At 46.3% G+C, this 15585-nt stretch overlaps 1 protein-coding gene across 7 annotated transcripts in view; it reads left to right on the forward strand.

Moving 5' to 3' along the window:
- Positions 1-15585, forward strand: part of ARHGAP39 (Rho GTPase activating protein 39) — a 395325-nt gene that overhangs the window by 66587 nt on the left and 313153 nt on the right. Inside the window, exon 2 of one of the 7 annotated variants that reach the window (XM_065586368.1) lies at positions 3435-3547. The exons of the other annotated variants lie outside the window; for them this stretch is intronic. Coding sequence (XP_065442440.1) covers positions 3486-3547 — 62 coding nt within the window. The 5' untranslated portion in view covers positions 3435-3485. The remainder of the gene's footprint in view (positions 1-3434; positions 3548-15585) is intronic. 7 annotated transcript variants of the gene reach the window in all.

The following is a 15585-nucleotide window of genomic DNA, read 5'->3' on the forward strand; positions in this document are numbered from 1 at the left end:
AGACAAGCCCAAGAAAGAAAGCAACAGAACTCCACTGGCCATCACCTACAGTCCTCAGCTTAAACCTCTCCAATGCATCATCAGTGATCTACAACCCATCCTGGACAATGATCCCTCGCTTTCACAGACCTTGGGAGGCAGGCCAGTCCTCGCCCACAGACAACCCGCCAACCTTAAGCATATTCTCACCAGCAACCACACATCGCACCATAACAACTCTAACTTAAGAACCAATCCATGCAACAAACCTCGATGCCAACTCTGCCCACATATCTACACCAGCAACACCATCACAGGATCTAACCATATCAGCTACAACATCACCGGTTCATTCACCTGCACGTCCACCAATCTTATATATGCCATCATGTGCCAGCAATGCCCCTCTATGTACATTGGCCAAACTGGACAGTCACTACGCAAGAGGATAAATGGACACAAGTCAGATATCAGGAATGGCAATATACAAAAACCTGTAGGAGAACACTTCAACCTCCCTGGCCACACAATAGCAGATGTAAAGGTAGCCATCTTACAGCAAAAAAACTTCAGGACCAGACTCCAAAGAGAAACTGCTGAGCTCCAGTTCATTTGCAAATTTGACACAATCAGATCAGGATTAAACAAAAACTGTGAATGGCTATCCAACTACAAAAGCAGTTTCTCCTCCCTTGGTGTTCACACCTCAACTGCTAGCAGAGGACCTCACCCTCCCTGATTGAACTAACCTCATTATCTCCAGACTGATTCTTGCCTGCATATTTATACCTGCCTCTGGAAATGTCCATTACATGCGTCTGACGAAGTGGGTATTCACCCACGAAAGCTTATGCTCCAATACATCTGTTAGTCTTAAAGCTGCCACAGGACTCTGTTGCTTTTTACAGGTAATAAATGTATATCCAAGCATCTTTTAAAACCAGGATCTCTAAGCTTCACCTGTCTGTGCTATCAAGTTTGTATGTGATGTAGGTAAACAAGTTTAGAGTGTGGCGTACAGTTCTTAGTAAGAAGGACCTATGGATAGCATCCCTTGATAGCCGACTGTTCACTTGACTGAGGGTTTATATGTTACATGCATGGTGGTGATATACCCTGGAAAGGGGGAAAATAGAGGGTGAAACAGGATACAGAGATGCCATGAATGTCTAAAATGGAACATGGGGTACCTTGCTAGTGCAGCCTTCTGGGAAGCTATATACTGTAGAGTTCAGTATCAGATGGAATGTGGTTCTGGCTTCATGTGTTGGGTTCATGAGTTGTACCTAGGATGATCAGACGCTTTGGGTAAGAGTTTTGCTCTCACTAAATAGGCTGCATTGTCAGTGGAGCTAGCCTGGCATTTGCTGAAATGGTTGGTAGCTTTTTTTCCCCTCTATGGGAAAAGTCCTCTTTAGATTTGCTTCTTCATTGCTTTAAGAGTGGATGGGGGAGCAAATGGTACATCGGGCAGCAAATTGGGGAGGTTTGCTGGAGATAGATGTTCTCAATGTGACTTTAGGGCATTGACAAATCTTAAGAGCAATACCAGGTGTACCTTAGTACAGAGGTGGCTGAAGGATGGTCTGTGAGCCTGATTTGGCACATGGCGTTGTGCAGTATGATCCACAGTGGACCGTGGGTGTGCAACCTATGACTACAAGTCCCAGCATACAATGCTTCATAGTGATGCAAATAACCTTTCGCTGGAATCTTAGGCTCACATGGGTTGTACTGCTGCCTTAAAGTGGCAATCCACTGCAGTCTGTTTAATTTATGGCAGTTGGGTGCAGCTTTTGTTTTCCTGACAAGGTGACAGTACGACACTCGCATGGGAAGTCTGGATGATCCTGTTCTATGGATTTTAACTGTAAAAGTGAGTGAGTGGAAAATAAATGCTGAGATACAGCCCTGGCATTCAAGTCAACCATATAAATGATTCAGTGGAAACTGAAAGGTTTAAAGCCTAGGTAGAAGGATTCGCATATACTGGTGGTTTGTGAATGAGGATGTACAGAGGGACAAACAAGTGGTTAAGCAGCAGTCTGCAGTACTCCCCTGAGGTATCTAGCATGTGCCAATCAAATGCTACGTGGCAACCAGCAAACTAATTATGCAGTACAAGATTATACTCTTTTTGATATGGAAATTCTAAACAGTAAAGAAAAACCTACCTTCAATTTTACTGTCCATTGATTGCATACATTCAGGACTGCTAAAATAAAATCATTAAATTAGAAAGTGCAAAATTTGTTTGGTGCCTGGATGGCATGGATTTTAGGGGTAAAGATGCTATGTTTCAAAATGAAGAACACCAAATAATGATGCATAATATACACTGCAGTTCAGTGTAAGTATAGCACTCCTTGTCAAAATGATGTTAGCTGTCTCTCGTTAGAGATTTCTGTAAGCGTGGAATTTGTCAGCTGAATTTCAGACTGCAGAATCTCTTGAAAATGTGTTGATAAAATCATGTAACAAGGAGCATCCTATTTGGTTTTGGCTTTTTGTGTGTGTTGGGGAAGAGCTTTTCATGCCACGGGCACAAGGAAAAGGAAGCACGAAAGATAAGGCTGCTTGTGTTCCAGCAGCTAGAACACAGGGCTGGGAATTAAAAAAACTGACTTGTGTTCCTGGCTCTGCCACTGACGTACTCTGTGACCTAGAGCAAGTTGCTTGACTTGCTACCTCATCTGTGAAACAGGTGTAATACCAATCAACCTTGGTAAAGTGCATGAAGATCTACAGAAATGCTCGGTGGTGATAGCTGTTTATTGTATGAATTATCACAGCACTCAATCAATGGTCATCGCTGTTTCTGTAGTGGCAGCTGATAGCTTGTTGTTAAGGTTGCCAAGTGGCTAATTGCACAAACCCAAGTACCTTTGCCCTCCCCCTGCCTCACCCCTTCTCTGAGGCCCCTCCCTCTGTCGCTTGCTCTCCCCCACCCTCATTCACTTTTACCGGGCTGGGGCAGGGGATTGAGGTGCAGGAGGGGGTGAGGGGTGTGGGCTCCGGCCAGGCAGCGCTTACCTTGGGCAGTGACCGGCATGTACGACTCCTAGGCTCAGGGGTGGCCAGGCAGTCTGCAGACGCCACCCCTGCAGCTCCCATTGGCCGGGAACCATGACCAATGGGAGCTGTGGAGCTGGTGCTCGGGGAGGGGGCAGCACGCAGAGACCTCCTGGCCGCCCTGTGCCTAGGAGCCAGAGGGATCTTCCGGGAGCAGGACGGAGCCAGGGAAGGTAGGGAGCCTGCCTTAGCCCTGCTGTGCTGCTGACCGGACTTCTAGCTGCCTATTAAAATCTCCCGATTGGTTTCAGTAGCCACCAGGAGATCAATTCCGGGAGACTCCTAGCAGATTCCGGGAGGTTGGCAACCCTACTTGTTGTCAATGCTTACCACTCCAAAATCAGGTCCCATGGGACTTGGCCTTATCTCTCATTGCATTTCAGTCCAGTGAATCTTAACTTCAGCAGTGTAGTCTTGGCTGTGTTAACCAATTTATGGAGATGGTGATGGCTGAGAGTTGTTGGAAGGCAAGACTACCATCAGTGTGTGCAAAACAGTTAAGTTGGTTTGTAAGTATTATGGCGAAGATGTTCAGAAATGTCTAGTAACTTAGGAGCACAACTCCACTTGGGGTTTGCACACCTAAATGTTTGGGCGCTTTTCAAAATCTGTGATACATACACGTATGTTAACCTGAATCTCACCAAGCATTGTCAGATTGAGTGCTAAACAATATTTTGCAGAATTGAAGTCTTTTCTGCCACTTCTCAATTCATGATGACAGCCTAAAGTTGATTGTTTCGAGCTTTCACTTTGCTGTAGCAATGTTGGAGCTGTCCCCAGACTTAGGAAGATGTTACTTTGTGATTTTACATTGTTGTGTTCTGCAAAGTTTTGGCCCTCACCTAGGGTGACCAGATGTCCTGATTTTTTTAGGGACAGTCTCGATTTTGGGGTCCTTTTCTTATATAGGCTCCTATTACCCCCCACCCCCGTCCCGATTTTTCACACTTGCTGTCTGGTCACCTTACCCTCACCTGGGGAGGATGCATACTTATCATAGTTGATTGGATTTTGAAGCCCTCTCTGCACCCTTTGATAGAACTTTCCAAGCCCAGGGTCTCAAAGCACTTTATGAACAGAGTCTCCCATCTCCCTGTGTTGTAAAGCGAGATCCCCACTTTACAGATGGGTAACATGAGGCAAAGAAATGGAATGTCTTGTTCATGGTCACAGTATGTTGCAAGCTGAGAACAGAGTCCAGGTCTTTTGGTTTTTCGGATCATTCCTCAAAAGGCTTAGGCTGATGGGTAGAATTTAGACACTCACTCCCCCTTTATGGTAGCGCCTCGGGACCAACAGAGGATGGGACCTCATTCTGCTAGGGGCGGTACAAACCTAGAGTAATACGATCCCCGCCCCAAAGAGCCTATAGTTGTTAAGAGGGAGATTTTCAGAGGCACAAAGAGGAAGTTAGTTGTTGAGTACCTTAGTACCCCTTTGAGTTCCCCCTAAATACACATCTACATCAGGTGGCCACCCAGTGTAGTTGAGACTTTACCACAAACAAGAGAAAATGCATTTTCTGCAGTTCTTTGGAACAAAGTCTCTTTATGTCGTTACGTGGGCACTGGTGATTAGCACTGGATCCTAGATCAGCTTTTGTTTGCCTGGGCTCATGCTGGCTCAGAAGGCCTGGAGCTGGAACACAGATGCAGGCAGGAACAAACAGTCGTCCTTTTGCAGGAAGAGGCCCTTTTCACATGAGGAAGTGTGGATGGGGGGCTTAGGCATTCAGCGTGTGGGTTAAGGGAGAGGGCAACAAACATGACTAAAGCTTAACGCATGCTAATGTATTCATGGAGTAAATGAGATGGAGGGGGAAGCCGTCTGCCCAACAAACACCAGGCTGTTTTCCTTACGGGGAACTGCTCTTGAGTTGGAGATGGGGGAAAGGGGGCCTTTTCTTCCCTCTGAGACTTTGGTTAATTTATGGGTTCCCTCTTCCTTCCATGATGATGGCAACCTGGCCCCTCTCTCCCTCTATGGTTTGGAGTGGCCCAGCTATGAGGTCTGCCTTTCTTCACACCCACTGGGCAGCCTCCATTATTTCAGCACTGTTGGGGGTTGCTTCCCTGGACAATTGACAGGGTATTCTCTGAGGCCTAGTCTACACTAACCCCCCAATTTGAACTAAGGTACGCAAATTCAGCTACGTGAATAACGTAGCTGAAGTTGACGTTCCTTAGTTCGAAGTTACCGCGGTCCAGACATGGCAGGCAGGCTCCCCCGTCGACTCCGCGTACTCCTCGCGCCGAGCAGGATTACCGGAGTTGACGGGGAGCACTTCTGGGTTTGATTTATTGTGTCCAGACAAGACGCGATAAATCGAACCCGGAAGTTCGATTGTCTGCTGCCGAACCAGCGCGTAAGTATAGACAAGCCCTGAGAGGAAGGTCTTTGCTTAGAAAACAATCTCCCTCTAACAGTGTCAGGGCTTGGTGATTTTCAAGGCATGATGAAAAGTACATTAATTTGATTAGGCTTTTGGCTACCTGATGGAGTCTGTTAGGTTAGAGACAGCACAGGTGATAACTGGTTTTAGGATCTTTTTGAATGTTTGTGAAATATTCTGCTTCTCTAGTGCCTTCCGTGAGATTGTAAAGTGCTTTGAAACGATCCCTAATGAATCCAGACTCTCCGCACCCTTGCCAAATAGGTCAGTCTGCATTTTCCCAGTTTTACAGATGTGAAAACTGGGGTATTAAGTGAAGTGACTATCCCCAAGGGTGTTCAGTGAGTCGGAGGCAGAGCCAGGACTAGAGCCCAGGTCTAAAGGGTCCCAGTCCTGAGCTTTAACTACAAGACCAACCAGCTCCATTTAATGCCACTTGCAGGCTAAGCCAATAGCAACTTCAAAAATCTTTAAACAAACCAATCCAGGAGGAGTGGTAAATGGGAGGTGAACAGGCACATTAATGAAACATGTAGATCAGGAGGAATTGTGGACTTGGAGAAATGATACAAAGTGATTTAGAGGTGTTAGAAATATAGGCAGAAGATGACAATGAGATTGTTTTAAAAACACAGGGGGATGAATGTATTGAAAATGCTGTTTGAAAGATTCAATCGGATGAAAAAAGCAGGAAAACAGTAATGGCCACTCGACCTCTGGGGTCGACAATAAACAGTCACTAGAGGTTTGCTGTGATAGGGCATCCAATGGGACCTATATGGTGAGTTTTGTATTGAGAGGCATCAAATCAGAGTGAGGATGGAATAGCTGGGATGTTGCACTGAGTTCAGGGGACCTCAATGCCAAAAGAAGTTAACCGTTGGGATGGAGCTCAGAGAAGAGCAAGAAAAATGTTTAGGAAGTGTGAAAAGCTTAAATGAACTTAGTCTTGTTCAGCCAACCTAAACCCTATGGGGTGGGGAAAATTCTCCAAGTATTTAAAAGAGACGTGTATGTTTAGGGCTGTGGGGGAGGGGAAGGGGGAGAAGAAACACGTAAAGACTTCGAAGACTATTGTCCAGACCAGGGCATCAGAACCCAGGTTGGTGATGAATACTTGCCTTTATTGCAGGCGTCTTAACTTTAAAAGATTAAAAACCAATAAACCAGTAAAAATGAATGGTTGTCTGAGCAGTCTTAAAGCAACCAAAGCCAAATAATTCATATCTGGAATGGATATTGCTAGCAGAGGAGAATCATCAAGCTCCAAAATTCTTCCCCATTGTAATTTTTCTTTAATGTTACTGTTCAGGATAAATTGTTTCGGTCGTGTTGTGGGTTTTTTTTCCCGGGGGGGGGGGGAGAATCAGGGGAGGGGCAGATGGTGTCTTCAGCAGTGAAGTGTATGGAGCATTAAAAACACCTTTTAGTGTCATTCCTTGCGTGCTTGCCTGGGATGTTTAATGTACATGATTTCCATTTCAGACCCTGTGCTAGGGTTCCCAACTTTCTACTTGCACAAAACAGAACACCTCTGCCCTGCTCCTCCTCTGAGATCCCGCCCCACGATCACTCCATCTCCCCTCCCTCTGTTGCTTGCCCTCCCCACCCTCACTCACTTGCTCATTTTCACCCAGGTGGCTCAGAAGGTTGGGAAGCGGGGGAGGAGGGGGAAGGGGTGATGGCTATGGGGTGGGGCTGGGGATGTGGGGTTTGGGTTGTAGGAGAGTGCTCTGGGCTGGGACTGAGGGTTTGGATGATGGGAGGAGGATCAGGGCTGGGGCTTGGGTGCGGGGGAGGGGGGGTGAGGGCTCCAGCTGGTGGTGCAGGCTCTGGGGTGGGGCTGGAGATGAGGGGTTTGAGGTGTAGGAGGGTGCTCTGGGCTGGGACAGAGGTTCGGAGGGCAGGAGGGGGATCAGGACTGGGTCAGGGGGTTGGGGGCATGGGAGGGGGTCAGGGGTGCAGGCTCCGGGCGGCACCTGCACCCCTGACCCCCTCCCATGCTCCCGGAAGCTGCGGCATGTCCTCCCTCCCGGCTCCTACGCGGAGGCGTGGCCAGGCAGCTCTGCGCACTGCCCTGTCTGCAATTTAGTGGCCACATTGGTCTCTTCCTTTCTGTAACATTCTATTCTGGTTCTTGTACCAGGCCCAATGCAGTGTTCTCTGAACAGAGTTGGTGAGTAGTGAACTTCAAAAAAGAACTTTGGTTCCCCTCTCAGAGCCTCATGTATTCGGGAGTCCTGTTAGCTACCAAACTAGGCAAAAATCGTAAATCAAAAGTATCGAAATGGTGTGTAAGGGACCACCTCGCCATGGCGGAAAATGGCCTTTGCATAGGCATTGGGAGTGTTAAGATCTATGATTACATGTTGATCTTTTACCTTGGCCTCACTTTCCACAGTTGGCCTTTTTACACCCTTCTCAGTAGACTCTTGTAATGCCAGGTGTAAGCTAACTAGTTAACAAGAGTCCTGGCTGAGGTCTCTGTCATTTGACTGGCTTTTACCAACACACGCTGTCTGCTGTTGATAATGACAGGTGATAATCTTTCTGTTTAGTGAGTGGGCTTATGGGAGATGAGAGCTTTTCAGGGAAAGGAGCAGTTTTTTTGGAACCAGAGATGTACGTTTGGCTCCTCTCCATTACAAGGCATCCCGGGGGAGGGTGGAATGCTAACATCACGGTGTATAAAGCCAATCAAGGGTCTTTTTGTCCAAGCCGTCTTGGAGACTGGGCCAAAAGATTTCATCCCTCCTGAGAAGCATGTAAGGATTCTCTTAGTTTTGTACCATCCCTGTAAAATGCCCCAAACTCAGCCCATGAAATGGATAGAGTCCAAGTATGAAGTACAGTGGAAGTTAATCCCCTAAAACCTGTTTCCTGAATTACCCTCCCAGACAACCCCAACCTCTTCTGTTTTATGGCTTATGTGATGCTAGAACCAGTGATGGTAGGATTTTCAGAGGAAAGAGTGGGGCAATGGACTTTATATTCTGAGACTCTCTCTCTGCTGGGCTGAGTGTGACTGTCACTGGAATGGCTAGTTCCTTAACTAATGTTTGTAGCACTTTTTCAGATGCTAGGTTGGATTCCCAGGGGACAAAGAACTTCCACATCCAGCAACCAAGGTTCCCTGCTGAAAAATGCTGCCTCCTGTTTTTCCCCTTTCTGCTGCAAGGAGATAACACCTACCTGGAGTGCCTTCCACTGCTTCCTCCTTAACCTAGAGAAGTAGGGCTAGAGATCTCACCCCTCTCCTGTAAACTCCTCAGTGCAGGAGTCCATGTGGGGAATGGAGGGGAGGCCCAGAAAAGAATCTTCTGTGCAGATGGAAATCTGTCAGCAGTTTTGACAGTGCAAACTGATGGGCATCTGGATTGAGCTTTTACAACCCTTCTAGAATAAAACTTGCCTCCTGCTGTTGCTGCTTTTTCTTGTTTCTCTGGGCTGCTTCATTATTTTGATTAGTTTCACAGTTTGGTGGTGGTTCTTAAACCAAAGGAGCAGAATGTCAAATACTTCTTCATACTAGGTTTCTAGTAAATGTTTGTGTTCGCATGACAAACTTTATCAACAGTAGCTACAGTTTATACAGACTAACCGTAAAAAGGAATTAAACACCATTGAGCACATAGGTGCCTCTTCCACCAAGATTTGTGTGGCTGCTGGTGCGCATCAGCACCCCACATTAAACTGCTCACACGCAGGCTTCTTTCCCAAGAAGAACTTTTCCCCACTCCCTACCCGTAAAAGTCCTGTGGTGATGGGTGACTGGCGACGGAGATAGGTGGAGTGATCACCAGGAGTCCCTAGTCACAGACCCACACGCAGGCGGTGACTGCAAGATGGTTGTCAGGTGCCCCTGGACTGGGATAAGGGGGCATTTTCGGCAGCAGAACTCATGACTGAGCAGGCCTTTTTAGGAACCCCTCTGCTCACCCCATCCAGGGAAGGGGCTAGAAAAGGTGCCCCAAACATAAGCTATCCCACCATACCTGACCGGAGAACTGTGTCCAACGGGATCGCTCCCAATGCAGCAAAAAAACAAAAATGTTCCTTGCAACTTGGAATGTCTGTACCCTGCTAGATGACTCAAAAAGTGAAAGACCCAAATGCAGAACAGCAATTGTTGCCCGAGAACTCTCGAGGTAAAACATTGACATCGCTGCTCTCAGCGAAACAAGATGTGCAGATGAAGACCACTTAAGGGAAGAGTGCGGCAGTTACATTTTCTTCTGGAAAGGAAAACCAGCAAGCGACAGGCGAATCCATGGTGTTGGCTTTGTAATCAAAAACCTTCTAGTCAACCACCTGACTGAGCTCCCGATCAGCATCAACGAGTGCCTTATCCTCTTCATCCAATTGGTCAATAAGTCATTTGTCACGATCAGTGCATATGCACCAACTCCTCACACTGAAGAAGATCAGAAAGAATCTATCTACACTGACCTTGATAAAATTGTCATCCATTCCAAAAACAGATGAGAGAATCCTCTTAGGGGACTTTAACATAAGAGTTGGCCGAGATAACGTATCGAGTAGCACCATTGGGAAGGAAGAAGTGGGCAAGACCAATTCCAATGGCATCCTTCTACTCGGCAAATGTGCAGAGCACGACCTTGCGATCACAAACACAATCTTCAGACAAAGCAACAAGTACAAAACAGCTTGGCAACACCCCCGCTCAAAACAGTGGCACCTCCTAACCTAGACTGTCATTGTGAGAACACAGGATCTAAGAGATGCCCAAATCACCTGTGTCGAGAGGAGCTGACGATTGCTGAATTGTCTACTGCCTGGTGAGATCAGCCATGTCCATCAGGATTGCACCGAAACCTAGAAAGCAATCCAGATCTCACAGACAGCAACACAACATCCAAAGACTTCAATCCTCAGTGTACCAAGAGAACTTCCAAACACTCCTCAGTGGAAAAACTGGCTATATGAACACCTGGAAATGACAGCACAAGTGTCGAAGACTAGGAATCCCTAAAACAGACCATCCATGAAGTTTGGGGCGGGAGGGGAATCCATTGGCCTTGCTACCTGCCACCATCAGGATTGGTTTGACAACAACATTGAGATTACAGCCCTTTTGAACCAGAAGAGAGAAACTTTCTGTGATTGGCAAAACCAACCAATATCCAGTCAGAAGCAGAGCTCTTTCCATCAGCTCAAAGCTGAAGTTCAAAGGAGGATCCGAGAAATCAGAAACAAATTGGGGAGGACAAAGCAAAATAAATCCAAACATTCACTGACTGTCATGATATGCAGAGTTTTTGTTTGTTTGTTTGTTTGGTGAGACAAAGACCCTGTATCCTATCTCCTAGAACTGGAAGGGACCTTGAAAGGTTATCGAGTCCAGCCCCCTGCCTTCACTAGCAGGACCAAGTACTGATTTTTGCCCCAGATCCCTAAGTGGCCCCCTCAGGGATTGAACTCACAACCCTGGGTTTAGCAGGCCAATGCTCAAACCACTGAGCTATCCCTCCCCCCATGTATAGACCATGCTCATGTGGCCTTGCACCTCTGAGATCCAAAGATGGTAGTACCCTTCTTAAAGATAACGAATCCATTAAAGAGCGCTGGAAGGAGCATGACCAAAAGCTTCTAAATCAAGAATCGACTGTGACTGATGACGACATCGACTCATCCCTCAGCACCCAATCTGGGAAACTCTTGCCAAACCTGAGGAGGTCTGCAAAGCAGTTAAACAAATGAAGAGCAATAAAGCTTCAGTTCCTGATGGCATACCAGCTGAAGTACTGAAAGTGGGGGAAGAAACACTGACTAACAAGCTTCACTTGCTGCTCCTCAAAATCTGGTACACCGAAGAAATCCCTGCTGATTTACGTAATGCTAACATGGTCACCATTTTCAAAAAGGGAGACGGGGCCGACTGGGGCAACTATCGAGGCATTGCCCTCTTCTCCATTTCTGGGAAGCTTCTTGCTAGAATCTTACTGAATCACTTGCACCCTCTTGCAGAGGAAGTACTGCCAGAGTCGCGGTGTGGCTTCAGACCATCACAAGGCACCACCGACATGATTTTCGCAGCCGGGTGGATCCAGGAAAAAAGTCAAGAACAACACCAAGAGCTGTGAGGCTCTGTGGAAAATCATGTCAAAGTTTGGCTGCCCAAGCAAGTTTATCGCCATTGTAAGACTCCTCCAGGACCAGATGACTGCCTCCATCCTGTGCAGTGGCTCTACCTCTGAGCCCTTTGTCATCCGAACAGGTGTAAAACAAGGTTGTGTACTGGCACCCACCCTTTTCTCAGTTTTCTTAGCAGCTATGAAAACATTAACCCAAGACTGTCTACCACAGGGCATTGGCATCCAATATTGGATCAACAGCAACCTCTTCAACCTTTCTCGTCTCCGGGCCAGAACTAAAGTAATATCAGCAACAATAACCAAACTCCAGGACGCAGATGATTGTGCTGTAGTTGTACACTCAAAGGAGGATCTTTAAACAGCCCTTAATTGCTTCTCTGAAGCTTACAAAAGCTAACTCTGAACATCGGCAAAACAAAAGTTCACCACTAGCCAGTCCTCGGTCAATCATCAGACCCAGCAAGGAAGAGCTATATCGACAAAGAAAAGCTGGAAAATGTAGAATACTTTGCCTATTGTGGCAGCCATCTCTCACAGGGGCAGACATAGACGTCGAGATTCAGCACAGAATTTGCTGTGCCAGCCTTGCCTTTGGCAGACTGTCTTGCCGGGCGTTCAACAATCACAACATCAATAGACTTTTAGTTTATAAAGCGGTTGTAATCCCAACGCTTCTCTATGGCTATGAGACTTGGGTGACCTACAGAAAACACCTGAAAAACCTGGAACACCAGCACTTTCTTCAGAAGAGCCTCAACATAAAGTGGAAGGATCATCACACTGTCAGTGTCCTGTACAGAGGCCAACATCTTCAGTGTGGAGGCCCTGATTATCTAGCACCAGCTGAGATGGAACGGGCACTGTGTGCGCATGCCTGATGTACGCTTATCAAAACAACTGCTGTATGCCCAACTCACCAAAGGAGAAAGGAAACAGGGAGGCCAAAAGAAATACTTGAAAGATACACCCTCAAGATAAACATCAAGAGATGTGTCATCGACACCACACACTGGGAGAAAGCAACCCAGGGTAGGGATAACTGGTGAAGACTTGTCGGAGAGGGAACGTCCACTTCTGAGGAAAATCACCTGGCCCTGGTTGCAGAAAAACGCCAGAAAAGAAAGGAAAGACGACAGTCACAGCAATTGTGGCCCAACCCTGTCTTCCAACACCACCTGCAAAGTCTGCCAACAAGCCTGTGGCTCAAGGATCGGACTCCTCAGTCACCCGTAGAAAAATAAAACCTGTGAAAGAGATCATCCTTGACCTCGAGGGATTGCCAACGATGTTGTATGGAAGTGGGTCAATTGGGTTTAAGTGGGGTGTAGGAGGGGGTTCTGGGTGCAGGCTACGGGAAGTGCTTACCTCAGGTGAGCCTGCCTTAGCCCTGCTGCGCTGCCAGGCAGATGTTTAGCAGCCCTGTCAGCAGTGCTGACCGGAGCCGCCAGGGTCCCTTTTCAACCAGGCATTTCGGCTGAAAATCAGATGCCTGGCAACCCTAGAAAAGACTAGTCCTGCCCCCCGATAGTAGGGGCAGAGTGAGGGCAGCTGGCTTCAGCATTGTTACTGAGTATGCTCAGTTTGCGTGAATGTGGTCAGTACAAGCCAAGCAGCAAACCTAGGGAGGCATGTGACCCCGCATGCCCTCTCCACGCATTGCCTCTGATGTCAGCACAGTGTTGAGAAGTGTTCCAATAGCAGTTAGCCATGGCAGAGGGGAGCTTGGATTTTTTTGTGCCCTACATAATTTTGGAGTGAATGTTTGTTTTTGTAACTTTTGATGGGGCAATTTTAGTGCCCTACCTAAAAATATGAAGAATGTTAATGGCCATTCTCTACTCTATATAAAATGCAGTGTAATGTAAATAAAATTTGAGACCTCAAGATACTTGATTGTTCCTTCAAAGGTATACTTTGAAGTTTCTCTTGTGTTAGAGTTGTTGTGAGATGGGTTACATTTTGTTATGGGCTGAGTTAAAACCTTGCTGAAGCTGATGTGTGACTGTGCCCATGATTTAAGATTGCTGTAAAGAACAGTTGGGGTATCTCTACATTGCTGAAAACAAAAAATCCCGCACAAACCCCAAGGGCCGCGAGTCTGAGTCTGGGTCAACTGACTTAGGCTTGCAGGGCTTGTGCTATGGGGTTGAAAACAGCAATGTAGACATTTCCACTCGGGCCGGTGGGTGAGCTCTGAGGCTCTGACACCCCCGCCCTGGGTGTCAGAGCTCAAGCTTCAACCCGATTTGGAAGTTTGAACATCTACAAGGCTAAAAATAGTATTGTAACGCAAGCCTGAGTCAATTCACCTGGGCTGAGACTTGGTTTTTTGCAATGTAGATGTACCTTTAAAGGGCTACACCTAAAACAAGACATAATGGAGTTTACCTAGACACTAGCACCATGTGGGCAGAGGGTTCCACTGGGTATTCTGATCAGGGGTGGTGGGAGGGAGTGTTTGTGGGTGTGGAGGAAGTCTAGCTGTGGAGGCCGGCAAACTGTTAAATTCAGAGGTGACAAGACTGTCAATCAGTTAAGTTAAGCATGGTGTGCCCTTGGGAGAAGCTTAGAGGAAGGTTCTGGGCCAGGAGCTGGCTATAAGGAGCTTGGGCTGCAAACAAAGAAGCTAGCCTCTGGTTTTGGTTCCTCCTGTGTTCAGAGAAGCAGGACTTTGAATATTCCTTGTAACTAAACATTGTATCAAAGAATATACTAGATTCCATCAACAATTTCTACTCCCAGCTGGAACATCCCCAGAGCCCAAAACTGTGAGTAGGCACTCAGGTCATAAAAGGGGTAGCAGTTTGTAGTTGCCGCTAAAATAGCTAGCAATCTGCAATGGGAAATCTAGCATGGTGTATAATAAGGAATACTTGTGGTTAATTACTTGCATGCTGATTGTAGTGATGACTTAAAGCAAACTGCCATATGCTTTAACAGGTAAAGCACAAACTGGGATATTAGTTGGTGTCTGCTGCAAATCACCAAATCAGACTAGGGAACAGGATGATCGGCTCCAACTCCTTACACACCTATCTAAAATTTGTAGTGGAAAATACCCTGCGTTACCATGTGCGGGGATGTGGCGGGAGACTTCAATCTGAGTGAGATCTGCTAGAGATCACATGGGGCTAGTACTAAAACATCCTTGGAATTTCTAAATATTATAGATGACACCTTCCAAACTCAAAGAGCATTGCATTCAGCTCAGGGGAATGCTATGAGATCTCGTCATGGCAGATAGAGGAATTGATCACAGAACTAAAAGGTGGTGGTTGCTTAGGTACAAGTGATCATTACTTAATTATTCGTTTTTTGTAAACGGAATAAAGTCCTCACCAGCAAATATTTTTAAAAGGTTGAATTTCACAAAGGTGAAAACAGTTATGAGCCAGATCAGCTGGGAGAAAAAACTTAAACAGAATAGTGAATGATGATTAGGAACGGTTTCTATGGTCTGTGTTATACAGAGGGTCAGACTAGATGATCACAGTGGTCACTTCTGGCCTTAAAAAATTATGGACCTAGACGCTGTGTCAAACCTGACTTAATTTAAATAGTCATTTTATGCGGAGTGGTTTATTCTCCTTTGAGATCCCTGGTTAACCCAGTTTTTCCTCCTGCAGTGTTAGTAATTTTGTTTGAGATCACTCGGTTACAATGGGTGTTACTACTGTAATCCTTAGAAATGTATGTGAGGTCCCATATACATATGGCTTTATTGCAGGATTAATGGAAGAGAAGATGGCTGCCAATGTAAAAGTAAAATAAGATGTGTGCATAGCATCAGACACATCTTGGTCTTTCTCTATTGTGTCCCTCATCTCCTCTCTTGCCCTTGATTTCTAATCATCCCTCATTGTTATATCTCATTGTAATTGTAATTTATTTGTCTTATGTTTAGAGGCACCAGTTGAGGCTGAAACCCTCTTATGCTTTGTGCTGTACAAACACATTAAGAGCTTATAATCTATTTAGACATGACCGATAAAGGGTAGAAGGAAGACCGACACAGAGAGATGA

The sequence above is a fragment of the Chrysemys picta genome, chromosome 2 (assembly GCF_011386835.1).
Source record: "Chrysemys picta bellii isolate R12L10 chromosome 2, ASM1138683v2, whole genome shotgun sequence".
In the NCBI taxonomy this organism is placed as follows: Eukaryota; Metazoa; Chordata; order Testudines; family Emydidae; genus Chrysemys; species Chrysemys picta.